This window comes from Platalea leucorodia (assembly GCF_965183815.1).
Source record: "Platalea leucorodia genome assembly, chromosome: 19".
NCBI classification, from domain to species: Eukaryota; Metazoa; Chordata; class Aves; order Pelecaniformes; family Threskiornithidae; genus Platalea; species Platalea leucorodia.
The window spans coordinates 34771-62573 of NC_138841.1; the positions used below are offsets into that span (position 1 = coordinate 34771).

Sequence of the window (27803 nt, forward strand, 5' to 3'; positions counted from 1 at the left end):
TCTGAAAAATAGGTTTTATTTTTAACCAGTGGTATTGTGACATCTTATCTGGCATAACCAATTACAGCAAAATTCATGGATAGAAACAAAATAGCAGATCTCTTCTTTGAAGTGCAGCCTCCTGTTCAGCCTGCAGGCAGCTGAACAGCATTGCACTGAAGGTAGGGAGTGCATGCCACATGGGCTCCCGTCAGAGTATGGACTCTGAATGAAACATTCCCATTCACACATGCGCACAGACACACACACACACACCCCATCTATATTTTTAAAAATCTTTAACAGTATTTCCGCATGAAATCACACTGTAGCATCTACACATAAAATGGCTGATAAAAATAATCTTGCTGTAGGTTTACATAGTATATCTACATTTCCATTTGAATGCCTGGACTGCTGGTCCAGCAGAAAAGAGAGGTTTTCTGTCTTGATTTTGTTGGGCTGAGGAGAGTTTTATCCCGGAGCATGAAATAACTCCTCTCTTCATCTCACCCCAGACTTTTATTAAGTGTTTGACCTGAAGAGATCACTGGAAAGTAGCCTAGGAAGAATCAATGGTTTTGTCATCTGTGTCCCATCCCTTTGTGCTGCCTCGTTCAAATACGAGGTAAAAACACTAAAAACAGTTCCTCTCTATCCCATGGGTAACAAGAATACAATACTGCAAAAGCCTTTCTCTTCACATACACAGGTACGTTGTCCACACAGGATGCCTGCAACAAATAAATGTCTAAAAACGTCTCCTCCCCAAGTCCTAAAGTCAGGCTCCTGAGCTCCCCAGGTACAGTTCTAGCACACAAACATGCTGAGAAACCTCCTTCCTGCCAGTCCCTAACTCTGGGCATTTCATTCATGCAGAGTCCTGTAAAATACAAAATATTTGAACCATGTTTGTATTCAAACATACTCCCTTTTCATGTTTCCTCAGGCAGAGATCAACCTGCTAAAAAACAGCCAAGAAGCTCTTATCTGAGAGGGTAAAAAAAACCTTCTAGTAAATGTTAGTTTTATATATATTTATATATATATATATATAAATATTTATAGATATAGACAGTGAAAGGGAGATTGTGGTTTTATGCATGCTTATTTCTTTGCTTTGGATTCCAATACTTCTAAAAAAATATTTTCACGAAATAACTTAAGTTCTGGCACAAGATGCCATAGTTGTTTCTTTAAAGAACATTTTTTACATTTGATCTCACGAGAAACCCTCCATCCCAAGCTCTCCTCTGAAACCAGAAGGTGAGAACACAACGAAAAAGGTGCATGTTTCTATACTGTATGTTTTATCCTTTCCTCATCAAAGCCTCCAGAATGGCAGGTGTTTCACAATGAGCTGCAGCACAAGAGGAAGGATGCTGTGATTTCATGGCACTGACTGAGGTACTCAGTAAAATAGTTCACTGATGATTTCACTGCCCCAGTGCCATCCCTAAAGAAGTAACGACAAAAAGTCAAGCAGCTCTACGTGCACATAGAGATACGACATGCAAAAACACCCCACCTTTTAAGGAACAAAATACACAAACATGTGACTAGCAAGGGTCTTCTCCAGCCTTTGTCTCCTGGGAGCTAATGCTGGGAAGCCTCAGAATGAGAGGAGGGAAGAGGAAAAAATACAGTAATACTCAATCCAGGGGTAGAGGCTGTTGCCTCAGAAAGTTATTTCCCGATTACAAAAAGTTCATGCCTGGCCATCTGGGAGCCTTCACTCTGAAAAACAGTGGGTCAGAGATTTCCACTCCAGACTTCCTTTCCCCCCTCTCCCCATTCAATTTAAGGCACAAACATATTTACAGTTTCAAACAAAACCTTTTCATGTTCCAAGAATCGGACATTAGAAGGCCTGTACATTCTCCTGTATCAGGAAGATCTGGATGTAAATCAGACATCCCTCAACCCCACCTTCGGTCCTGAAGAAAACAGAGGACTCTCTAAGCCTATAAAACAACTTCCATTATTTTGAGGTTACTTAATTGTAGAAGAATTGATAAATGGCAATGATTGTAACCAAACTTTAAACGTCAGCTTCCCCACCTTGCCCCAGCAGTGCAAACTGGTTGAGTGCTGTTACTCTGTAAGGACTAAAGAGCAGTCAGAACAGGTCTTCAGGGGCTTGCCCCAGGCTGTACACAGAATACAAGAGAGCATGCAGCATGTTTACATAGACTCAACTTTCTTCCCTCCCCCCCACCCTCCCCAATTCAACACACACAAACCCCCTCCACCAAGGAGAATATTGTTAGGACGACGAGGCACTTGAACAATAACTGGAGAGTCCCTATGAAAAGGCCTTCCCCTCACAGTGAAGTGGGACGAACAGGAGAGAGCAGTTTCTCAGGACTCCATCTCCTCTTGGTCAAGCGGTGGTGGCACAAAGCTGATCACTTCATCATAAGTCAGGCCTGGTGGGAGAAGCGTGACAGAATCTTAATGGGCAGTACTAAAGACACCCCTCATGCAAGAAAGCCTGTAAAAATCTTAAAGGTTCTAACACTATCTTAAATGAAAAACATGGTTCAATTAAGAAGAAAAAGAAAAGAATGGTTACACCATTCTCAGAGACTAACGTACACAATAAAAGATACTTCCAGAGCATTGAGGAGACGTGAATAAGTTTGAAAACAAAGACATCAGCAAATATGTTGCCTACATGTTTGTAGGCTCATAGTAATAGTCAGTTACCAGGAATTATGCTAATTATGTGCACCACAAGTAATAGATTCACTCAGTCTAAGGACTCTAGAACAAATAGGATGTCCATGTTTTTATCAGTTTCTTTTGTGCCTCTAACTACCGTGGCTTAGTTAAACCACAGCTAAGGAATGGACCAGAAGGGAAGCAGGTTGTCTCCCTCTCCCATCCCCCAAACTCACTTTTCCATTCTTCAATCTCAAGTTCTCTGCTTTCAAAAGACTGGTCATAGGGGTCTGCCACTGGTTCATCGTCCGGGTCATGATACTGAGCAAAGTAGGCATGAGCCAACGCTTCTGCTGCAGTAATTCGTTTGTCTGTATCCAGTACCAACATCTTCTCCAGCAAGTCCACAGCTGCAAAAGCACCAAAACAGAAAAGAACAGATTTTACATAGTGAGCTGTGTGACACTGTATTCTGAAACATAGCTTGTAAAAGCCCAATGTATATGAAGAATCTGTAGTTTCTCAGGACCCATCCATCGCCCACAATTTCTTCCTCTTATACCCTCAGCCCACACATACTTTGTAAACTCTGAAAATGGTACATAGCTCTGTTCTGAACTACTTCTGCAGTCAAAATAAAACTTTGGGAAAAGCCTTGGTGTCCCAGGACATGCTAGCTTCAGCTTCAGGAAGAGCACATCATTTAAAAAGCAAGCCTTACCTAGTGGATTGGCACCAATAAACACATTTTCAAAGTTCATTTTCGGCATGTAAGACAAAGACTGAATGTAGTTTCTTGCCTGCGGAAATAAACACTCTGTTGAAGTATAATACAATCCAGCCACTAAGACAGAGTGCATTTCAATCATCCTGAAGCACCGGTTATTATGGCCTGTGTCCTCCCTTTGCCTTCTCTTTACTTATTCTGATACTTACTAAGGCCATCAACATCATCCCTTCCCAACTAAAGGCCGCTCAAGAGAGTGAAGGAAGAGCTGATATTATTTGGGGTTCATGCAAGACTGAAAAGCAAAGAGGTGCTGCAAGAACTGACTGCCTGGGAGTTCCAGTGAGGCTGCGTGCAGTATGGTGTCTGTTGGTAAGCCGCCCGACATGGCACACAATGCAAAACCAACTCACATCCAGGCTCTCCCGAGTCTCAGAAGTCTGTGGTTGAGTACGCACTGTCCAAATTTCAAGTCTTCATTTAGTACAAACATCTTGCCAAAGAGCAGGTAGTTAATTGCCCACCCCATGCCACATGCGAGCATACCATTTACTGAAGCAGCAAACACTGCAAGTGAAGACCTGCCCTGCAAACCCCCCCTCATCTGCTCAGGTCTCACCTCATGGCTGGGCATCCTGTTAATGAGATATGCAGGGGGTGTTCCCGTCAGACGCATGATCTGCTGAAGCTGGTTAATATCTTAAGTGCCTAGTCAAGGGCTTTGTTAAAAACAGTGCAAAAACCATTTTAAACAGAAAACAGCTGCATACAAAGCATCTTTTCTGCAAACCACAAGGCAAAAGCCAAACAGGCAGGGTCCACTAATTTTTTCAAATACTTGTGAAAAGTTTAGCAGTTGCACTAGCGAACATTAAAAACAATGGAGAGCTACTGATCAGTTGGTAAGTGTCAGTACATAAAGTATTTCTGTCCGCCATAAGTAGCATTACACTGCAACACGGTTGCATTCACATTTCACAACAGTTTAAACCACCAGAGTAGATGTTTCCTTTGGCTGAAGCTACTCCTCAAAAATTTTCCTAGGCTGCTGCAGCTGCAAACAGCCTCAGGAAAAGGAACAAAAATTAAAACAGAAACAAAAATTAAAACAGAAACAAAAATTAAAACAGAAACAAAAATTAAAACAGAAACAAAAATTAAAACAGAAACAAAAATTAAAACAGAAACAAAAATTGTATCCTCTGCACTGGTTACCAGCTTTTTTTCTTGCTGCATAGAAAGCACTTAAGCTCCTTGTGGTGCAAAGTGAAATCGGCTCACAACTGACACTTCCTTCTAAACAGCTTTGAATGCACTTTGATATGTGGGCGAGGTGACAGAAGGCAGTAAATGCAAAATTAGCAAAATATTAGCATTGCATAAAACAAACTTAGCTGATGTCAGTGAACAGACAGAGAAAGTAAGAGCAAGTAAAGTAATGCAGCAGAAAAACAGAATTCGTTACAGTGACACACTAAAGGCCCTCAAACACTTAATAGTTTTGCTATCCCCATACAATGGAAAAAAAGTAGTAGAAACAGTACTTTACTGCATTTTTTTTTTTTTTTTAAACAGACTCTTGATTTGGACCTGACTAAGAGCAATTATTCTTTTTATTGTGCAATGTTAAAAAAGACCCACTTCAATCTTACATATGCAAACTAATCTTTTGCTTAACCTAGTCAACCTTTAAGCTTATCTCTCTTGCTAATCCCCTGTACTTCAAATACCAGACTACCCTTAAGGTCAGTTCACCAGGCACTCAAAGCAACCTGCGTTATTCAGTTCTAACCTTTTCGAGGGCAGAACATCCCAGGGCTTTTTAAATTGGTGCAATATTCAGCAAGTCGACCAGTTGATTCCAACTTGCACCGCATGTCTACCTTCATCAAAAACAATTCAAGGCTAACCCCACATTTCACATTTACTGTCACTGTTAGATGAAAAAGAACGTAAGCTGCAGTACAAAATCATCTTATCATCACTCTCCACTGCGCTGATCCTCTATTACGTATCAGAAACAGCAGAGTGACTTGCTAAAGTATGCTGCTAGTTACCTCTATGCAAGTTCATTGCTCACTATGCATTAACTTGTTAATCTGTACTGCTACAGCATCTCTTGCTCAAACTTTTACGCACTTCACCTTCAGAAACAGGTAAAATTAAATGCCATTTAATACCGTCTTTGCAGAAGTTCACAACTCAAGATTAGAACAATATAGAAATGGCAGTATGGCCGAAAATAGAGGTCACCCTTTAAAAAGGAGACTAGAGAAAGCTTTTTGCTATTACCTTGATAAAAGGGCCCCATAGAGCAATACCTTTTAAATACATGGCACAATTTAGTTATATTCTCAGCAGACTACATATTGTGTGCCCTGGAAACAGCTGCCACATAGAAGTATCTAAAAGGCATTTTGGATTTTATGCTACAAAAACAAAGATGGTGGCAGTAGCTTTTCAGAAATTAATCATACTACAGAAGGGACTGTATGTGTTTAGAGGATAACACACTTGCTCCTGTTAAGAAAGATCCTTGGGTAGGCAATCTGGAGAAACAACAATTGAGACAAGCCTCAAGCTCTTAGCTGTGAAAAGTACTTCCCCAGCAGCATCTGATCATACAATATATCATGAAGTATAAACCCACAAACTGAAAGAAAAGTCACGAAGCAGTAAAATGAGAATATGGAAGGAAGAAATCATACCACAGGCAGAGGTAAGAGGAATTAAGATCAGATACACACGGCGTAAGAACTCAAAGCCATCCAAGAGCAAAGAATGACAAAGTCAGAAAAATAACAGAAAATAAATCCCAACACATACTATAGATAGACTACAGGAGGGCAACACACAAACTTGGGACTTCCAAAAGGGCAGATATTACAATCAAAGTGTAAACTCACAGACTCTGAGGAGATTTTCTTCAAAAGCTCAGGCCCTGGGGTTCCAACGAGTCTCAAAATGAGCTTCAACTGATCAATATCTAATGATGGACCATAAAGGAAAATGCTGGGACAAATCAAAATGAAAAGCGCAACATATCAGCCTATTAATGTTGAAAGTTAATGCCTGCCAAGGCCTCGACTGAAAAGCTATTTTAAGCAAACCGTATTCATTCCTCTCATTTACAGTCGAATATCCCGGTATAACACAGCTCTGTCTGCATCAGACAGATTGAACAGCTTGTCTACAAATACACCACATGCATTGAATCAGTCACTGCATCCTTAACTATTGTGAAGCAGAAGTCAAAGATTTTGCCCCACTGGCAAAGGATCAGTTTACATGCTCACTTCACCCTTTCAGGCCCCACACCAAAGTAGAAGCAGTTAGCAGGATTAGGTTGCATTAGTGACAGATGAAATAAAGCAGAAGGCTGAAAAGTGTAGGCACTAATAATGAAAAAAAAAGTCAAGGCCTTTCATGAACACCTTCCAAGGTAATTCAGCCACTTAGAAAACTTAGTAAGAAAACGACTGGACCCTGCTTCTAACCTACAGCATCCCTAACCCTGAACACGGGGTGCACCTTTCTCAGGCCCAGAGCAGCCAGGGTGCTGCAGCTGGCAGAGGGGGCTCGCCCCCACCAGCTCCCCAGGGACCAGCAGGGCAGGAGGCCAAAGCACCTGGATCTCCCTTCTGCCCTACAGACCTGCCGGAGCAGCAGAGAGAACAGAATATGGGCTCAGATTTGAAATCTCTATGTAGAAAGCTCTCGGGACATAACATTGCAGATGCAAAGAATGTTTTATCCAGAACAGAGCTTCCACCAGGCCACGTACTAATCTGAGCTGCCCTCTTTAACAAGGCAGGAAAAACTAAATATTTGGCACAGGTGACAAAACATAAACTGGAGGGGAAAAAAAAAAATCCAGTAAATACAGTGTCATACGTCTAAAACTCAAGATAGTAAGGAGACACAAGGTATCTCTAAAACCATTAAAAGAATAAATCTCCTTTCTTCTCTGAATTATCCTCCATGCTGCCCTTCAAAACCTACTAGTGATTTCAGACAGTGTCTGTAATGTTTATACTTGCCCTTAAAATTTTATCAAACTAGTTATACATTTTTCTTTTAATAAGAGCCGTCTACTTACTAGACAATGTTTCTTCTGGGATCAATGCCTTTCTGATGTTTTAAGATACAGTTACAATTCCTTGCTAGAACATCTTTTAATTCAAATGCTATAAGCACTTCAAATATTGCCTCTTTTTAAAAAAAAAAAAAAAAAAGCCTTAGAGCTCCTGTAATACTGGCAAACTGTATAGGAAGGAAATAATCAATACTTTGCTAAAACCTTTACCTTTTGATGTAAAACTTTGGTCTCAAGCTTTACATATGAAATGAATTAAAAGCCCTGGAAATAGTACTTTGTCAGAACAGCTGAACTGATTTCTCACTTCTCAAGTTGCTTGGCCAACTCCTACCTACTTAAACAGCTGAAACCTAAGAGTAAATCCAATGTATCCAGTTGGATCTAGCTTAGCTGCTGAACTGCCAACTCTTGATTGTCAATGCTTAAAATGAAATCGGTGTATCTACTGGAGTAAGAGAATCAGCAGAGGGTGCTATAATAACCACAATTAGCTCACTTAAATTGGCTTTTCTTCAGTGCCATTTAGAACAGCCCTTACACCTTTCACTCATTCTTGTGCAAGAAACAGTTGTGCAAATTTTGGACCACTAGCATGCCTCAGAAGTCACATGCCATACCTCAGTTTAAATATTTAAATTCTTTTAAAGGCATTTAAAATCCTGTGCACCAGGTGTGCCACCAATATTGCTTCCCAGTTTGCTGTCAGCTCTTTTGCCAGAGGACAGCATGCTATTGGAAGATACTTGTGTAATACGCTTCAGTGTCTTCTCAGATAAACAAGAGAAAACACAGTATGCATAGCTGGCACTGCATAAGCATTGCAAAACCCAACCCCTTCTTCTAGTTTTACGCCTGCTATCTATAGCCTGCTGAATTGCAGCATTCATTTAATTACAGGGCCTACCACACCCCAGAGAAATGAGCCATAAGCAATTAAAAACAGGAAAAACACTTAGTAAAAACAAAGGGAAAAAAACACAAACAAAAAACCAAAAACAAACAAACAAACAAAAAAACCCACAAAAACCACACACACGTGCATGGAGAAGGACAGCGCAGCATGCAAATGCCATCACCAAGGTACCCCCAACAACTCATGAGTCTCCGTGATTCTAAAATTCAGAAAACAACCTGCCATCACTATCAGTAGCAGGCATCACAAGATTTTAAGAGCTTATCCAGGCAAAGTAAAGTTCAGAAATTGTTTTAGCTGCCACCACAAGCAAGAGTAAGACATATCAGAAGAATATGTAATTTCAGACTAGTCAGTTATCATGGAAGTCTCATGAGACTGAATAAAAACAATAATAAAAATACTCTTCCGAGTTTAAAGGGAATACAGTCAACTTAAAACATACAGAAAAAGAAAATTGGCTAAACTAGTAGAAAACATGCAAGATATTCTTATTCATACTTTATATCATTTTATGCAAGTCAAATTGATTCATACAAATAAGTAGGAAAGTTGACTTTAAGCTTGACATTCACATTACAAGAGCTATAAAAAAATTAAGAATATACACATTTAACAGAAACTGATCTCGGTGTAAGACAGATACAATAATAACAAAAAGAAAGCCTCTAGCTGTGCCTCACATTAAAAGCCCAAAGGACTCTGATTTTCATTACCTCCATTTTTTTGTCTCTGGCTAGTCTTTCCCACAATCTTGCTCCCCTTCTCCACCTCCTGGCAGATATTTTACCAATATTAGAAAACCATCTTTCATCCAAATATTTCCACCCATAGATTACAATAAGAACAATTCAATTAGCCTACGTTCAGTTTTAAGTTAGGAATATTGTAGCAATCCTGCAGAGCTAAGCCCATATTAATCACAGGTTTTCTTCTAAGAGTATCTACAATTCTTGCTTTAAGTCAATGACAGCCACGTTCAGAATCTTGACAGATTAGGTCCTTCAGAACTTAAAACTAAATTCAGCATTAGTTTGTCAGCAGCATAATCATCATAGACAGCATTGAAGATCATCATGTCAGAATACAACTTTCTTACTTACCAGATGAAATTAACTGTACAGCTTGCCTGTAGTGAAACCCCTTACAATTAATATATGCATCTCTGGGCTGTATAAAGAAATATCTGATGGACTGTAAATAACATCACACCATTTCTGCTAAATCCTTGGCAAAAGGGACCAATATTTCAAACAAGAGAACCATCTGAACAGGAGGATGATCATCCTAAGAAGGCATTGCCTATTCTGTCACTATCTATTTCATTTTGGAAATGTGAAGCTATATAGTTGAGAAAATTAACATCTTGAGACCAAAAAGCAAGAGGAATGTAAAATTTTCAGTTGTCGAACAGGAGCAGTTTCCAGCTTCCTGAACACACAGAATACATAGTCACATTGCCTCCAACTGCAAAGTGAATTCCCCAGAACTGCAGTGGATTTGGATATACCATATCCTTGGCTACTAGAAACATGGTAAATATGCCTTGAATTAGGCATGTTAATATTAATTGCAAAGTCAGTAAATCAGCAATTGCATAGTGACACTGCTGAAGGAACACAGGCCTCAGCAAATCTGTGGGTACAAAGAAATTATTAAGAGCCCAGAAGTACCCAACAGGATCTACATCTGGAAAATTCCTAAAATTTCCTCAAAAAATCATGCATATATAAAGATTTCAAAGACCCTTCCAAGACAGGAAGAAGCTGGAACCCATTGTTATCTTACTTCCGCTTGCTGTCTTTAGATGTCAGCAAAACTGGAGTGAAAGCTAACAGCTTGGTGCCTTTCTAGATCCTTGGATAAGTGTTACACACGCAAACAAGATTCGTAACTACAAACCCTGCTCCCCTTATAGTTCTAACTTCAAGATCAAACAGCATATAAGTTACGTAAAGCAGGGAACCACACACACAAACTGTAAGAACTATAGTACTACAAAGTATTATCTACAATGGGAAAGGATTGGGCTTTATTTTTCTTAAAAAACTAACCAATTCAGAACAGAAAAAGCATTTAATTCAAAAGTGTTACTACCATTTGCAAAATAAAGGTAAAGAATCACACGCATCTGCTAGGAGATATAAATTAGTGAAGTATCTTAATATGACAAACCAAACAATTTAGATCCTAAAAGTAAACTTTATTTTGCATTGCGAATATTGCTGTCGCTGGCTATAATTCACAGCTAAGAACACAGTTGGAGGAAAAACTTCCAGGTTTGGAAGATAACTTGTTTTGTTCAATTCATAAAGAACACATTGTGAAGCATTTCTTACATACTGCAAATCCTATTAGCAAATATTTTATGTGCAAATATCAAGATTTTTTAAATCTAAAGTATTACTAAGGTTAAACAGTGGCAACAGCTTAAAGACTTTCGCTCTGTTTGCATCAACAATTTCTTGATTTCTCTTTTTTTCTTGATAGAAACAAACACAATCTGCCCAAACCAAATTATACGTGCTAAATCAGCCAATAGAAATATGGCAACTTTTTTCTAGCTTCTAAGCCACTTTCATGTTAGTTCTGCTTCTGGCCCTGACAACAGAAAAATGTGGCAGGAATGACTAAACAGTAAAGAAGAGCAAGTTCAACAAATCTGGAGAGAGGTGAGATGGAGACAGGCACAAAAAGAGAAAAAAGGGTAAATTTAAAGCACATTTAAAAGGGAAATGAAACTGTCAAAACTGGAATGAAAGCCTTCCCCCCGCCAAAGTGTTTTAGAATCTAGATGCTTTCCAGAAGTAACGTAGTACACAGAAGGCCAACACTTCCAACACTAGTTTTCTTTTAATCAATTGCTAACCTATTTGAATTAACAGATACAAATACTAATACATTAATAAAACTTACTAAAATAAACAAACTGTGGTTGAAAGAATAAACTTTGGTAAAAGGCGGGCAATCTAATTTTCTCTGGCAAATGAAGTCCAATTCTAGGCAATGAAAAATCTTGCCAGTAGTTAATTACCCCTATATGTTGTGTGGCTGAACAAACAAAAGTTGTAAGTATAACAATTTGCATCAAGTCTCAATTCTAATTTCCTGGGGAAAATCACGGCCAGCTCTCACAATGTGCTCTCTCATAAATTTGCCAAAGTGTCCTACCCAGCCCACTCCGGTGCAGCAAAACAATAATTTTGAAAAGATGTCATTCACATCTTGATGTGATCTTTTTCACACCAATACAAGCATACAGTAAAAGGCAGCTCACAATCTGTTTACGCTCAAGCATGGAAGCGGAACCTAAACATTTCAGAGCAATTTGGAATGATATCCTTGGCACTAATGAATCTGCAAACCCACTGCTTTCACAGCATACCACCAGGATACAGAAGAGAGGCCAGAAGGGATGCTTCACATTTGCTAGAAACCTGAAGCATGAGAGGACTCTTAGCAGACCGCCTGCTCCATGCAGTTGTTTTCTACAAACTCAGAGCAATGAATTTAAACAAACTTAAAGGAAAGTAACTCCCAGAAACAAAAAAACATGTGAGTAATTCTAGTGATGCTAACAGACAATAAAGAGGAACAGATTTGCTTTCTTGCACACTGTCATTGTTTCATGTGCAGCAAAATCAAGAACTCACCTCATCGTACTGTGAGTAAAAGCAGCTATTAATTTAAAAACAAACAAACAAAAAAAACCCACAACCAAACCCAGAACTTCTTTTCCTGTGAAGTATGTGAAAGTGAAGATATCTAACTTCCATTTCAAAAAATATATTACTTTTAAAGGATACGGTCTGTACCAGGGAACAATGTTCTTCCAGTCAACAGTTCAGCCATAATGCATCCCACTGACCAAATATCAACTGAACAAAATAAAATAAAAAAACAAAACAACATAATGCAGAAAAATAAAGTCTCAATAGAATCACCCTATCCAACAAGTACAAACAACTTTATCCTTAAATAGTCTTATGGCATTGAAACAATCTAGGATACGTTGCTAGCTAATTGATACTGTTCAGTAACTACATCATCTGAGACTTGTCCAAAATACAGAATACTAGATCAGGCAAATTTTCCTTCCAGAGCATAACATGCATAATCTACACAATCAAGAAGGAAGAAATCTGTTCAAGACAACTCTGAGGAATGAATTTGCATATGGCCTTACATAAATTCTATTCCACCCAAACAACCACCAACTATTATACTACAGATACAAGACAAGTCCACATACATGCAAGAGGAAAAGAGAACAGAAGAAAAAGTAATGAAGTATGAAATCAGAGTAGCACATTATTTTCTTTGATCCATATGCTCTCCTGTACAAGACCTATTCTTAGCACTTGCTTTTCTTCTCTGTGCCTGATCTGGAAGTATTGTAGGGAAGCACAGTATGCTGCTGAGAAGATACTGGAAACTGCGAGGAAGAAGTGATGAAAGGAAGGGAGATTTATATACTTTTTAGCATTTCTTCACACCATAACTCTAGACTTTTTCAGCATATTCCCAGCAGCTTCCTAGAAAAACACCTTCTCCTCATCCAGATACATTCCATACACTTACTTTAAAAACTACTGTGCTAGGAAAAATAAGGGTAAGTGCTGACAGTATTTTGCTGATTGCAATTTGAAAGGTCCAAGTTTAAAGAAGTCTTGTGAATGCTATCACAATGATTCTTAACTTACATCTGATAGACTGTGGTTCAAATACTAATTCTATGCCTTCCTTCTTTTAATCACCGTTACTGAAGCATAATTACCATGACTGCCAACTTATGCAATCAAACGGAAAGGAGCACATACAGGAGACCACCTCTTCCCCCCCCCCCACCCCTTTCAAAATTCAGGAACTGAAAAGCCTCGTGTTAGTTAAATGCATTACCTGTCTGGTTGTAATGCATCCAGTTCAGCATGATCTCAGGAGCCCTGTACCACCGGGTAGCCACATACCCGGTCATCTCATCATCTGTGTGTCGGGCCAAGCCAAAATCCAGGATCTACAGAACAGAAAAGGCATCCACTAACTACTGCAGTGCAACAATGCAAACCAGTTAGAGCCAATAATTGGGCAGTCATTGGATTGGGTGGAGGAGAGGTGGTGCAACTGCAAAAGCAGATTATGAAGCTAAATTTCACAACCTGTTAAAAGACACTAGCCTAGAACAGCATAGGACTCAATCAGAATTATGTCTGGCTATCTTCTCTCTAAAACAACTAAACCCAAACTAAAGCCGTTAACTCTTCGCTTTCATGATGATTCATTAAAAATACATGAACAGATACAGAAAAAAACATCTTTACAGCCCTTTACAGCTGGGAAGGACATTATTACTTTGCACCACAAAAGTATTTCCATAAGGAATTATTTTGTCGCTTTAATTCCAAGGGACATCCACAAGGCATTCACTCAAATCACAGTCAAACCAATCAGACCTTGTGATTACATTACCTTTAGCTCACAGTCTTCATTTACAGCCAGGTTACTAGGTTTTAAATCCTACAAAATTAAACAACATCAGCATTATCAACAGTACATGTTGTTTCATAAGTCTAAAGTAGATAAAAATGTAAATACAGATTGCAAATAGATTCTAACTGGCCGTAAACATCAACTCTCCATACTTGGGAAAATTATTTTATCCCAGAGTCAGCTATCTCTTCTGTGGTCCTCAGAGGTGTCACGTATAAGTAAAAACACATAAAGGCTCATATGTATACCAGTACTGTTGATGTATATCTAACAAATAGAGAACCTATTTCACAAAGATACAAGTCAAACATAGGCAGGAACAGAAACTACGGATCTCGACAACCACTTCCCATGTTTAACCGAAATAATTCTTGGAAGATTTCTTCTTGTTTCTATAGGTGCTACACTGTAAGATTCTCTGTTACATTTTTTAAAGACATTGATTCAGTACAGGAAGCAACCTTAGGATAAATACTCACCCTGTGTATTATGTCAGCTGAATGGATGTACTGTAAGGCAAAATGACAAATTTTATATAACAGTCCAAGTAGCTCCTTTTCTTCACTAGACAATACCGCCCTACCCCATCCTACACAATTCAAATGCTATAGCTTGTCTGCAGAAGGAATCGAGTGTGTGTCTATGGGTTTCAAGTAGGTAGGTGTTTCACTTTGTCTCTCCTTAGGAACACCCAGGAGCACTGTCACCAGAAGTAAACAAGTAAACTGGAAATGGAAGATTCACAGTCAGAGCAGATTAGAGGGCAGCATACTTCATAATTGTCCAGACTCTGCCCATAAGAACATACAGAAATATCTTCTTAGGGGATACATAGCTTTACCAATGCAGAGCTCCAAAGAGGCATGAAGGGAAGGAATAATAATAAAAGGTTATCCTACGATATGTTAGGAAAGTTGCAGAAGCACCACTATGTACTCATATGAATCTCTGAGGATATGACATTCACCAAGAACTTCTACCTCCCATTGATGAGCTATCAACATTCAAGTAGAACAGGTGTGAGTACCTTCAGTCCTCGAAGAATTTGGTATATGAGGAACTGCACGTGGTCATCTGTGAGTTTCTGGCATTTCACAATGTTGTTCAGATCTGCTCCCATAAGGTGTGTCACCAAGTACCTATGGACAAAAGGAAACACATAGGCTATGAAGCAATCCCTTTAGCAGGATTAGGATAAAAATTCCCTACAAAGCTCCAGTAGCAGGGCTGACTGTCCCAAAGCGTGTTGCTGAATGAAATACAGTTCATGACACTTCAAATAATATAGCAGATTAGTATACCGATTCTTACAGCGCTGGTCAATAAAACACAAGTGAACAAGTTTGAAGAGTCCAGTAGCTTAGGATGTCCTAGTATCTCTTGTGTTGGAATTCAGAATTGTTTGAGAATGATGGCAGACAAATTAAGATGGCAAATATTTCTGTAATAATCTGGGAGATGTAAGGAAGATACAAAAGATTTTTGTTGCAGTCTTCAGAGAAGTTACCTACACATCATTGAATTCTTCTAGTGACTTGGCAGGGGTGAACACATCCAACAAACCAATCACCTAGGAAGAAAACAGTAAAGTGAAAACAGGGTGAAATACATTCATAAAATAATATGATACAGTTAACAAGATCCCTTGTGGAACAGAAACAACTCATTCCAGTAGATGTTTCATTTCCAACGACATGAATCATTCAGATGTAGAAAAATTAGTATTCATATACAATCAGAAACAAACATTCAATTCTTGTGCAAAAAAAATATTAAGATTAAAAATATACAGCTGTCTCTTCACACCAGCCATCTACTTAAAGCATCAAACGGGAGCCTTAACCAAAGGCAGGCGTAAACACTGGTTTAGAATACCTTATTTCAAAAGGCAACTAAAGTTTGTTCAGGAAATAAATGGATGAGAAAAAACAAAAAAACAACCACCAGACAAAACTGTTTGCGTCCTGCTCAATTCTTAGTTATACTGTTGACTACATACTAAAATAAGAATTGGGAGACTATATTTCTTTCACTTGTATGAGTAATGGCTGGAGAAATTCAAGGATCTGTAACACAAGCAATGAATAATGACTACAGTAGAAAATAAGTCAGGAAGACAGTGCAACACAATGAGGAACCAATTTTCACAAACAGCTTCATGCTGTCATTTGTGAAAAAGAGCAAAGAGTGTCTGCTCAAAGAGCAGGCACTCCACCTTACGTTTTACAGGTGAGCTGTTCTAACAGTAGAGAGTAAAAGGATATGCATGTGTTACCTTGTGGAAAAGAATAACTATACCTTATTATCCCATCATTATCTTCTAGGTCATTTACAGCATTTTAAAAAAATCCATCTGGTTGATGAAGACCGTTCTAATTTTCACTGGAATGTGCTTTTAAACCTTATTTTCCTTCTCTTAATAGCAAATAATATTTTTTTTTTAAATATTTTAAAATTAAAAAAAAAATTATCAGTGTATGATATAAAAGGACAGGTTCTCTTCATCCACCTCCAAAAAAATCCTCTTTCCTTTTTAAGTCAGCATTTCACCTGTCTCAGGTACACAAGCATCACGCACATTTCAGCAACTTCAGTAATGGTTCAAGCTTGCATATGAAATCAGGAGTTAGATTCCTGTGTTCCCCTTCACACCATCCTTTTTTCAGAATCAATTGAGTTATCTCTAAGCAGAGAATTAAAGACAAAATCTTTGAGGAACCTAGACTATGTTTTTGGAAAAGAGAGCAAGTGGGTAGGAAATAAAAGCCTCTGTCTAATCTATATTATAGATTATCGATTGCATTATATTGAGGAAACTGGAGAGAACACTTTTCTGTCTCTCTTGATATACATCGCAGCAACTCCATTTCTAGACAGACATCTTCTTCAAACTCTAACATTTACATCCATCCTGTATAATAATTCTTGTGCTTACAGTTTTTATCCAGTGGACTCTTCCATATCAGTTTTTATAGAAAAAAATCAACATTATCCACACAGTTTAGCATGGAAAGACAAAAACTGACTTTGCTATCGAGCCTTCAGGGTTTTTTTCATTCATCATTTTTATCTTTCTACACTGTAAAGCACAGTGTCAAACTATCTGTATCTTTCATCGAGTTTCACAAACACTATACAGTTTTTCTGCAGTGCATCACTGAGTCGCTTCTAAGAAAGCATGAACACCAGTTCAGAATCCAACCCCTCACCTTTTGCTTTCCCCTCCCAGCATTTTAGGATGTCACAGAGCTTATTAATCTCTTCATGTGACAACAAACCCATTTGCTCTCTCATCTGCTCAGTTATGTGCTTTATGCAAGCTAAACAAGGCCTCCTGGAACTTGAAAAATATAATGCAGACACACTCGAGTGCTCTGCAGGTCCATTTATTTGCTCAAGATCATCATGATCAGACTAGATACAGGATATAGAATACTATCCCATGCTCAAGCCCCTTAAACCACCACACCTTCCAGATTTGCTGGTGTGTTTTGCGCCACGTAAAATCAAATCTTTTACTTCTGAACTGAGATCTGAATAGTCAACACGCTAGCACTAGTATGCCTGCCTGAACTGGCTCTGAACATTTCTGCATCTGCAGGATTTTTAAACCACAACCCTAAACTTCCCACAGATAGAAGACAGTACAATGAACTGATAATAAATGTTTCTATATATAAACAACTTAATTTCCTTTTGTCCCTTACTCTCAAATATACATAGGCTCTTTGTGATAGTAATCAAAAAATATTAATGAATGCCAGAAATAGAACTGTTGTAGCACCAGTCACAATCTAATTTTCATTGCTTAATCTTATTAGCTTAGACAAAATGGATTGATATGCTAATTTTTTTTTTTTTTCTTCCCCCTAACAGATATTCAAAGCTTTCCTGTTTGGAGAATATCTCAGCTATGAGAAAAGATCCAGAAAAAAATCCAAGGGATGGATATTAAGCAGGATCAAATGCTACCTCTCCTGTTGAGACAATGGTATTGTACAGAGGCACTGAGGAAGTATTGTTGACAACAGTACATATATGCATCAAAAGTTCCAATTATGTTAGCCACACTAAAAACGCCACGAAGATTTACGAGATACCAGCTGCTGCCTGCAGTGGTTACAAGCCACAACACACAACCACCACTGCCACAACAGAAGTCCTGAACAGACCTTCCAAGGAGAACCTTCCAACAACATTAGGCTTGTTTGGCTTTTTGTACTAGATAAAGGTCCTAGATTTGCTTAGCCCCCTTCCAAAACAGTATTTCCCTTCTGCTAAGCTGGAGTCTGCTTGGACAAAAGAAATCAAGAGCCTTCCTTTCCTCTTGACATTCTGACAGCTCTACAGAGAGCAGGTTATGAGACTTTCTGTTCCATTGCCATGTAATATTTGCTCCAAACAGCAGGCAATATAAATACGTTGGTGTGTTAATACCACAAACGCACAGAACTGTTCTACCAACTGTTTTCTATGCCAAATGGACATTATATCGAAAAATGGGTAGACAGTATATACCATAGTTCAACATAACATTTGTCACATCCTGTTTTGTTTCCCTGTTGATGATTTAAGTGGATGGCTTGTACAAAAAGTCATCCAATTCACACACACAAACACACGCACTTTTTTCCTCCCTATTTTACCTACAGGAATCTAGTGAACATCTACTCCACACCCTGAGACAGGCAAGCCAAAAGAAACAAATATGAAAAACCCTCCAGAAGACACTGAAAACGAACTTTGAGATTTTTTTTTTTTTAATAGATTCTTAACGTAACGAAAATTACAGCTTACTACAGCAAGAGAGCAGGAAAATGCAAGTGACATCACCTGTGTCCTAAATGCTTAAGACAGAACGAACCTGCTCAGCAGTAATTTCCAGATTATTCTAGGAAATATGAAGACTTTTTAATACAAAAATTGTTTATGTAGTTTTCTTTTTTTTTTTTTTTTTAATCTGCATGCTTTTCTACAACCATAATCCCTTGGCCTACTGCAGGCTTCATATCTGTATTAGAAAAATGTATGCAACAAGATCCTTAAATGCAATCATGCTGGATGCTCACTGAACAGTCCGACTTTAGATCAACTTTTCATACCATCTCCTTCCACTTACATTTTCGTGTTTCATGTGCTTAAGTAGCCGTAGCTCTCGGTAGGTCCTTTTGGCATGGATGATAGACTGAAATGGTCGGGACAGCTTCTTTACAGCCACACGCAACCCCGTTTTTGTGTCAAAGGCAGAACTACAATAAAGAGTAATCAAATTATCAAAAAGAATTATTTATAAACACCTTGAAATCCACACTTAGCAACTCCAGATAGCAACTATCTGGACACTGAGTCACAGTCAACGCCATTCCTCCACTTCTGCAATGAAAATAATTTCTAGGCATCCTGGTCCACAACCTGCACCCCCACCCAAAATCCCCACCTATTCACACAATTCTTAATTTCTACAGAAAATGTTTACAAGATGAGTCTTGTTCACACAGTAAAGGGAAACTTTGTAGAAAAGAAATAAATGTTTATGATTTTTCTGTCTAAAACCAGTTGTACTCTAACATAAATACGGCAATAAAACTCTGGAGAGAGGAAGAATACTTGCAAATATTATCTGTATTCCTGAACATATTTTCATACACCACACTTCATCACAAAACGCTATGCTCAAGATACTGTCCTTTACGATTTAAGTCCAAACAAAAAATCCAAGGCCTGTGCCTAATAAAATCAACTATGATGGCTGTTAATCACAACTGAAGCTGAAGTCAAACCTCTTTGGTAAATCGCATCTAATCCTCAACTCCTGTTATACAAAAATGCATGTGAATAAATGATATTTAGCTGTACATTACTGAAACTTGTCCCTTTAGCAGAAACTTACACATAATGCTTGTACATATAAATAATGTTTCTTCTTAGAACCCATAAAGACTAACTCCATCCTATTTGTTAACTTCATATATATAGTTGATGTTTTGTACTGTAAAATCATCTTTTGAAGTAAGTCCTATCACAACCTATTTATTTATAATATTAAGAAGCAAAAGCCAGATACTTTTGAAACAAGCAAAAATTTAACACATGAAGAACTATGTTAAATTTCTCATACACTGCATAAAATCTTCCAGAGCTCAGGGCTTACATGTGAGGAACTAAAGAAATGTAGGTATTTAGCTGTGAACTAAATTACTCCTCCTTCTTCTCTTTGATGTTCTTACCTAAAACAGCTCTGGTTTGTCAAAAAGGAAGGAGGAAGAGAAACAGAGGATGTGAAATCAAGGTTACACTCGATTCAAGATAACAAACATGGGGAAAGTATAGATGGAGAAAGTCAGTGAAGGACAATATTTGTCTATTTTCCTGCTGCATTTTGATTCGGGGTGAACTCCTGATTCCATTTAAAAGTGAGTATGCACTAGTTCTTGATAAACATCAAGTGAAACTTTGTGTGTCCAAAGAAGGGCAATAAAGCTGGTAAAGGGTCTGGAGAACAAGTCTTATGAGGAGTGGCTGAGGGAGCTGGGGTTGTTTAGTTTGGAGAAGAGGAGGCTGAGGGGAGACCCTATCGCTCTCTACAACTACCCGAAAGGAGGCTGTAGTGAGGTGTGGGTCAGTCTCTTCTCCCAAGTAACAAGTGACAGGACAAGAGGAAGTGGGCTCAAGTTATGCCAGGGGAGATTTACATTAGGTATTAGGAAAAATTTCTTCACAGAGAGAGTGGTTAGGCATTGCAACAGACTGCTCAGGGAACTGGTACAATCACAGTCCCTAGAAGTATTCAAAAAATGTGTGGATGTGGTGCTTAGGGACATGGTTTAGAGGTGGGACATGGTTAACAGGCAGTTAGGTTAGCAGGTTGGACTCGATGATCTCAGAGGTCCTTTCCAACCTTAACGATTCTATAATTCTATGAAAAGGAAAGCTATACATTTGCAAATGTAAAGAGCTTAACTAACAGGAAGTTCAAAACCAATCACAAAAGTAGTCCTAGAACAAAACCCCAACTCACCCCCCACCCCTGCCAAAGAACCTATCTGAAATAACTGTACTTGTCATTTATTTTTAAAGCAACTAACCGGAATTAACTTGCAAAAAGACTCCGTATCACAAAGTTGCTCAGTTTCCAAGGAACTTGCTACATGAGGTTTATGAGAAATAGAAAACAAAACACAAGCTTGTTTCTATGAACAGCAATCCTTCCCCTGGGTCCTGCAAGAAAATGTAAAAACCCACTGTGCACAATGGAAGAGTATCTCCTTCTCTATAAAGGGGCACCTGCATACACACACGGGAAAGAGCTCTCTGGAAAAGATACGAAGATACAGCTAGACAGAAGATCACAGGAACAGCGAACTGTCATAGCTGAACTACTCAAGCTACACCATACTGTCTCAAAGAATGCCCATTTTCAACCACTTCTGCACATGAGTTATCCTTTACACCTCACTCAGCCTGGGCAGACAAAAGAATCGATCAAGCATTCATTTTTTAATCTTGATTTCAAATGATCTTCAGCAACTCTTCACATACCACTAGAATATCGATATTTAAGCTACAACACTTCCGGAAACAGAATTCTAATTTTTTTAAGCTTCACGTACACCATTTTGCAATATACAAACATACCTAATTCAGGCTGTAATTATATGACAATATTTTAATGATACTCAAGGTGTTTTCTAGGACTTAAAGCAAAAATAAGATTAGTCATCATAATTCAACACATGCTATTTTGAATTAGTCATGAATCTTTACCAGCTTTCAAACATTTTGGGTACAAAAGGCAGTATATACCAGTATCTCTTTCATCTTGAAAAGAAGGGGATCCCCTGCACATTAGCCACCTTCACAGCTACATAGTCGTATTTTTCTCTTGGTTTCCACAAGATTCTCTTTAGAGATTTCAGAGCCACCAGAGATAACATAAGCCATTTCAGAGTCCAAAGGAAATTCAATTTCACCTTCTTTTTAATGACATTTTTAATGACATCAAGTCATTGCTCTGCCACAGTAGATGTAAAACCTCCAAGGAGAATTGCAATCGGCAGAACTGAGAAACTGTTTAACCAGCACGACGACACTGTGCCCAGGAAAGAAAATCTTTTATTACTGCACATTCACAATCTAGAGTTACTCTTGAAGTCAGAAGAACTCTAAGTTCAGTCACATTTGAGGCCTAAAGACTATTTCTCTACAGATAAAGGCATGCTGAGTAATTTTCTGACAATACAGGTAACTGCCTAATGGTTTTCACGAGTATGGAACACAGCTACACAACAGCTGTCATGTTGGAGAACATTTTAAAGAACACTAAGCTGGCTTTCATCAGACTTAAAACAGCTGCATTACACTGATCATATTTCAGCTAAAAAAGCCGAATCGGGAAAAAAACCTGCATGATCCACAGTTTTAAATCCCTTTCGAAACAAGATCAGCACAACATCAGAATTTATCACAGCTTCCACATTTTTTAACCTCTTACATAGTATTGTGCTGTGGCACACGAACTGCATCCACCTCAACCCAAGTGAGCTAAAACTACAGTTCTGATCTAACCTGAATTGAATCCAGAACATAAGAGCTAGAATAAAACAATTATTTTAGAGAACCTATCCACTAATGCAACTTATATCTATATCTAACATTTGAAGTAGTCTGAGGAACTGAAGTACACACAAAATTATTTAAGAGTGCAATTTATTTACATTTGAATTGATTCACACACACACACAATATGCATATAAAGGTACCTGTTAAAAATTCCCCTCGAGCTAAGTGAAATACTCACTTCAAACGATTGTCTCAATAGGCGAAGGTCAAGCCTCAAGGGGGGGCCCCTGGAGTTCAGCCCAGGTCCTGTCGTCAGGCCTCTGTACTTTGCAAACTTAATTAAGAGTTCGCAAACTCTGAGACGCGTCCCACTCAGAAGATGCTGGCGCAGCCAGTCCAGGAGAGCTCAAAGGGTCTCCCTTGGTATCACTCTTTTATAGGGTCGCAAGACGACTAACTTTAGGCATCAGTAAGTTTCCATCCTGTCGTCATAATCTGGGTCAGTAATTACTGCAGTTCTCAAAAATTCCAGTGACACTGGTACAGATCCACCCATACTGATCCGCCCGAGTTACAACCCAGATAAGGTATGTTCCAAGGCCGTCAGGGGGCGACTGATTATTCCTGGTACAGTCAGTGCTACTCCCACCTTAGCGGGAGATGCATGACCACACCACCTCCTACTCGATCTCTGTTCCTCACATGTGTTCTGCTAATCCTACCTGTACGGCTGCTTCATCCCACGCACAGGTTTACAGTTCTTTTCCTATCACTCCTCACATGTCTACCACTTTTCATATCACTCCTCACATACCTACCACACCTTACTGGAGAAGCAGGCACCTGTCCCTCCAAGTGCACATGTACTTTGGAGGCACTTGCACACTTTGATACGGGATTAGTAAGCCTAAAGACGTACATTGGTAAAAAAAAAAAAAAAAAACCACACACAGAGGAATTGTTATTATAAAGGTGATATTTAGGATTGTTACTTCATTTCCTCTGGAGCCTAATGTTTTAAAATTTCTTAAATCCATAGTATTTCTCTGTTAGTTTAAAAAGAGGGGAATTATCTCAGTATCTTCATAATACCCAGGAAATTCAGAGTCAGTGTTGGTACAACTGTGATGTAAAACAGGAAGAAATCACCGGTTTTGGAAGGGCTATATGACCCGACAGTCTAAAACAAAAAAAGCTAAAAGATTCTTATGCAAGATTCTGAGGAAGAGTAAGACTTGGCTCTTCAATTCCTTTCCAAATTAAATGAAGCAATACAGATAGTCTGCAAAGCAATTAAACCAAAACCCTTCTTTTACAAAGGTATCAATACAATACACAAAGAACTGCTGCAAAAAATACAACAACAAAGTAAACTCCTAAGAGTATACCGAGTCTGCCTTCACAGCATTTTAGAAACTGATGGCAAAGATCATCAAAACACCTCTTTGCTTAGCTTAAAGCTGGCTGAGCTAATGCCATTTGCTGAGACTTCCCTCCACCACATACAAGAAACGAAGCAATCCTCCAGCTACACTGTGAGTCACCAATCAATCCCATCTCCATTCAGCAACTTCCCACTGCAAGATGCTGCAATATCTAGGCCCCTCTCCTCCTTACATGAAGTATTGCAAGACTGATACTTCAGGAACCCACATGTGTTTTAGTGCAGACTTGGTTACAAAATCCTTTTCATGCAAAAGACTATGTTGTATGAATATACAAAACTGTTGCAAGAATAAATGAAATAGCATTTCACACAATAGATGTCACAGCAATTGTTACATGACCTAGTAATGAACAATCTGAGGATACATATCGATGTTTCGCAAAGTTTTGGAACGGAATCCCTACTTGCACCTCCACATACTTTCAGTTTTTGAAAACGGATCTTGAAAAATACCCGAGTTAGCTGTTTGAATGTCCTCCTTCGAACACTGCACACAATACTTCCAAAAACACTGCAATATTTGCTTTAAGTTTAAGTACGTACCTTGGGTGCCTTAAGCTGCCTGCAGAAAATGCCTCTCTCCCTCCATCCACTGACTACAAAATAAAGTCACGTTCTATTAGGACGTTCCAAGTCATACTCACATTAGACATTTAAAGCAGCCTACAGCAGACAGCTCCATAGTCTAAATGATTCATCTGCTGGCTTCTTTCTCTCTTTTTTATTAATTTTTCCCCCGGTTTCTAGAAATTCCTCATTTTTCAATACCTCACTTTGACAACTAAATAAACAACAGAGCATTGTATTACTTTCCAAGATAATAATGCAGTAGACATACACGAAATTACGTTTAACCATTCAGTTTAAGGGTTGTTAAAACCCCGCAATTTACCATCCCAACACAGAGGTACACCAAACACAAAGTCTCAAACAAAACTAGGTAACTTTTTACTGGGGAGAAAAAAAAAAATCTCTAAAGGGACAGAGCACAGAACAAGTCATTGCAGGAAAATCCTAAATACTATGCATCACCATTTGCAGCTTAATAAAATTACATATATATGCAAGGGGTTTTGGTGGTTGTTTTTGTTTTTTTAATTCTGACGTACTTTCCATATCAGTAGTCCTTCTGAACTGTATCGTTTCTGAAACATATTTTTAGAAGAACATACAGAAAACCATTAACATGTACTGCAAAAAGACTCACGTGCCACATGTCCGAAATTGCTTCCAATACAAAATTGTTTCATCTCGGCTGAACGCGGTTGCACAATCTTTTAAAGTTTTGACACAGCAAAACAGGAAATTCATGATGCAAACTCTTTAGCTATTGGTTGTGAAAACAAACTTTGGAAGTATTACACACACAATGGAGATTATGGGGAGGGGGGAAACAAGAGGAATGGGCCAGACTGTGTAGGGTCAACCTTAAAAATACAATGAACAAGGCACTGAGCAAATTCATTTCCTATTACATTCAGGGAGTTACGTAACTCCGTGGCACTTACAGGGGTATTTATCAGCTACGGCAACGAGGCCCTTCTTTCACCAGAACTAAAACCTTCTATTTAAAAAAAAACCCAACTCCTCTGCAAGTACATTGGTTAATCTTGCTACTAGAATTGACCAGCCTTTGTCTTTTATAAAATATAGGCATTTGCATACTTGAGGCACAGCAGTTTTAAGAAACACATGTTATTTAAGCTGAACTTACCAACAGTTTTGTAACAGTAGGTTAAGAACAGCTGAGAACTTTCCTTCTTTAAAACTGCAGCACATGCAAAACAACTCCTTTTCTTTACTAGCAGAGTGCAGCATGCATCCCTCCTTATGACATAACATAAATGATATTCATTATATGAATTTGCACATTATGTTAATGAAAAAACACGCATGCCTGCTCAAATACAGCAGCAGAGCAGCTATGTAATCATTATGCACCCAGATTTGAAAATTCTGATCACACTTTGACAGAGCCAAGGAACACAGAATAAAAACCAGAATGTTCGTCTGGAAGCCATTTTTTAACAAAAGGACACAGTAATCTGTGAGCACTTTCATACAGCTCTACTATACAACTGCTAAAGTCTGTCAAACCAATTAAAATACAACCTTGTATTTAAGATTAAACAATGTATACAGCCCAGTTAATTTACGTTTAATGATCCAACCTACTTCAGCAGAGAAACTACAAACCAAGGAAGTATTGTATTTCGCACATGTAACCTGTCATATGTTTTGTTCCTATGAGGTAACCATTAAAAACTAAACTCTTATCTTCAAGCTCTCCGTATTTCTGCAGGTCTCATACCAGGATTTAACTCTCCCAGGCCATGTATACTGCATTAATTCTGTCATTCTACAGCAATAAAACAAGTTCTTCTGTGCTGATCTACTATTGCCAAGAAAATAGCAATACCTGTAAACCCACTGCTACGAGTCAGGGACGCAAAAACAGCCCTCATAGCCTTCCCTCTACCTTCCCTGCCTATCAACAGATTGCAGTTGAAAATACAATTGCCTCAAATATAATCTTTCCCAGAAGGAAACTGGGACAAGAGCTGCCAGGCCCTCAGCTCTGCAAAGCCAGCTACAGGGGACTTGCCAGCCTCCATCCCTCTCCACCCCCCACCTACTAACTGCATGAAGGCACGGTGAAATATGTCCATATGAGATCATTCGGGGGGGGGGGGGGGGGGGGGGCGCGGTTGGGACATGATTATCTTCCCCTGCAAAAATGTTTTAGTGCCACCTGCCATGTGGTGCATTCCCCGATACATTCCAAAGACAAGACTGCGGCTTCCCAGCACTACCGCTCTTAAACCGGGAGAAAAAGTGTTTCTTGCAGGAGACTGGTAAAAATCTGGGGGAAGAGAAACCCCCGGAGGGCAAGCAAGCTCCGCTCTCCTCGCTTTGCTTCCCGCGGTGACCGCCCTGCATGCATCCCGCCGTGGCTCCCCGTACAAGCTGGGGCACGTTTCCAGGCGGAGAGCCCGGGCAGGGGCCGAGGGGGTGGATAACAACCTGACGCGACACCCCATCCCACCACCACCCCCCCGCACACACCCACATACACCCCCGTCTCCTCCCAGCACTCACCAGACGGAGCCATAGGCCCCGGAGCCGACCGGGGAGAGGTTCTGGTAGCGCTCGGGCACCTCCCACACTGTCTTGTTCAGCTCCTGCCGGTAGAACTTGGGCCGCTCCTGAGACATCTCGGCTCCGGAGCCCGCCCCGCCCGGCCCGGCGGGAGGGGGAGGCTCTGCCCGCGGCTGCAGCAGCAGCAGCAGCACCACCACCGCCTCCTCTTCCTCCTCCTCCTCCTCCAGCAGCAGCGGCGGCGGCTTCCTCCTTCCTCCTGTCCCCTCCCCGCCTCGTTTCTCCCGCGGGCGGGGGCGGCCCTGCAACAGCAACGCCCTCCCCGCCGCCGCCGTCCCCTCACGCCGCCGACCGTTGGCCGCCGCCCCGCCCGCTCGGTCCCCTGCCTTCACCGCACCGCAGGGGGCGGGCACGGTGACAGCGGGGCACCGGGGACCCTGTCACCGCCTTCCCCCCCCGCTTCTCTCCCGGCGAGGGGCGAGATAGCCCTGCGAGGTGAGGCGAGGTGAAGCGAGGCGCGGCGGGAGTAGTCCAGCCGGCAGCGAGCGGGGCGGAGGGCTGACGGGCGGTGGTGGTGCGGGAAGACACTCCCGCCGCAGGTAGGACGGCGCAAGCGACGCCACAGCCGCTGCCTCCGCCCCGCCCCAAGCGGCACAGCCCGGACTGGCCCCAGGCAACGGCCACCCCCGCCGCGACGGCGGAGCCCAATCGCTCGTCACGACCGCTCTCGCGAGAGCTAAGGAGCCGATGCCAGAGATGACCCAATATGGAACCAGCGCGGCGGCCTCTCGCGAGAGCGGCCCCGCGGGGAGGGGGCGGAGCCTCTGGG

General features: G+C 40.1%; 1 protein-coding gene across 4 annotated transcripts; it reads right to left on the minus strand.

The window, feature by feature from the left end:
* On the minus strand, positions 1–27705 carry MAPK14 (mitogen-activated protein kinase 14). Of its 4 annotated transcripts, none has more exons than XM_082330259.1 (12): positions 26975–27685; positions 18989–19118; positions 15381–15439; positions 14897–15008; positions 14349–14378; positions 13849–13896; positions 13282–13396; positions 12189–12260; positions 3990–4069; positions 3365–3443; positions 2880–3053; positions 1–2408 (listed from the first exon to the last, which is right to left on the minus strand). In XM_082330259.1, the coding sequence occupies exons 1-12, from the start codon at positions 27088–27090 to the stop codon at positions 2341–2343; spliced, it is 1083 nt and encodes a 360-aa protein (XP_082186385.1). In that variant the 5' UTR covers positions 27091–27685; the 3' UTR covers positions 1–2340. The 4 variants fall into 4 exon arrangements, with proteins under 4 accessions (XP_082186385.1, XP_082186384.1, XP_082186386.1 ...); XM_082330258.1 differs by lacking the exon at positions 3990–4069 and adding an exon at positions 6277–6356 and having other exon boundaries at positions 26975–27682; XM_082330260.1 differs by lacking the exons at positions 3990–4069; positions 12189–12260 and adding an exon at positions 6277–6356 and having other exon boundaries at positions 26975–27684.
* Between the last annotated feature and the right edge of the window lie 98 nt (positions 27706–27803).

What these genes read in the sequence shown, in the direction of transcription:
- MAPK14 (XM_082330259.1), bottom strand. Translation starts at nt 27,090, where the DNA reads ATGTCTCAGGAGCGGCCCAAGTTCTACCGGCAGGAGCTGAACAAGACA. An exon ending in ATTGTTCCCTGGTACAGACC is followed by an intron (nt 4,070 to 12,188) that starts GTATCCTTTAAA and finishes TAGGCACTTAAG; the next exon opens with ATATTAACCAGCTTCAGCAG. An exon ending in ACAGGATGCCCAGCCATGAG is followed by an intron (nt 3,444 to 3,989) that starts GTGAGACCTGAG and finishes TTATTTCCGCAG; the next exon opens with GCAAGAAACTACATTCAGTC.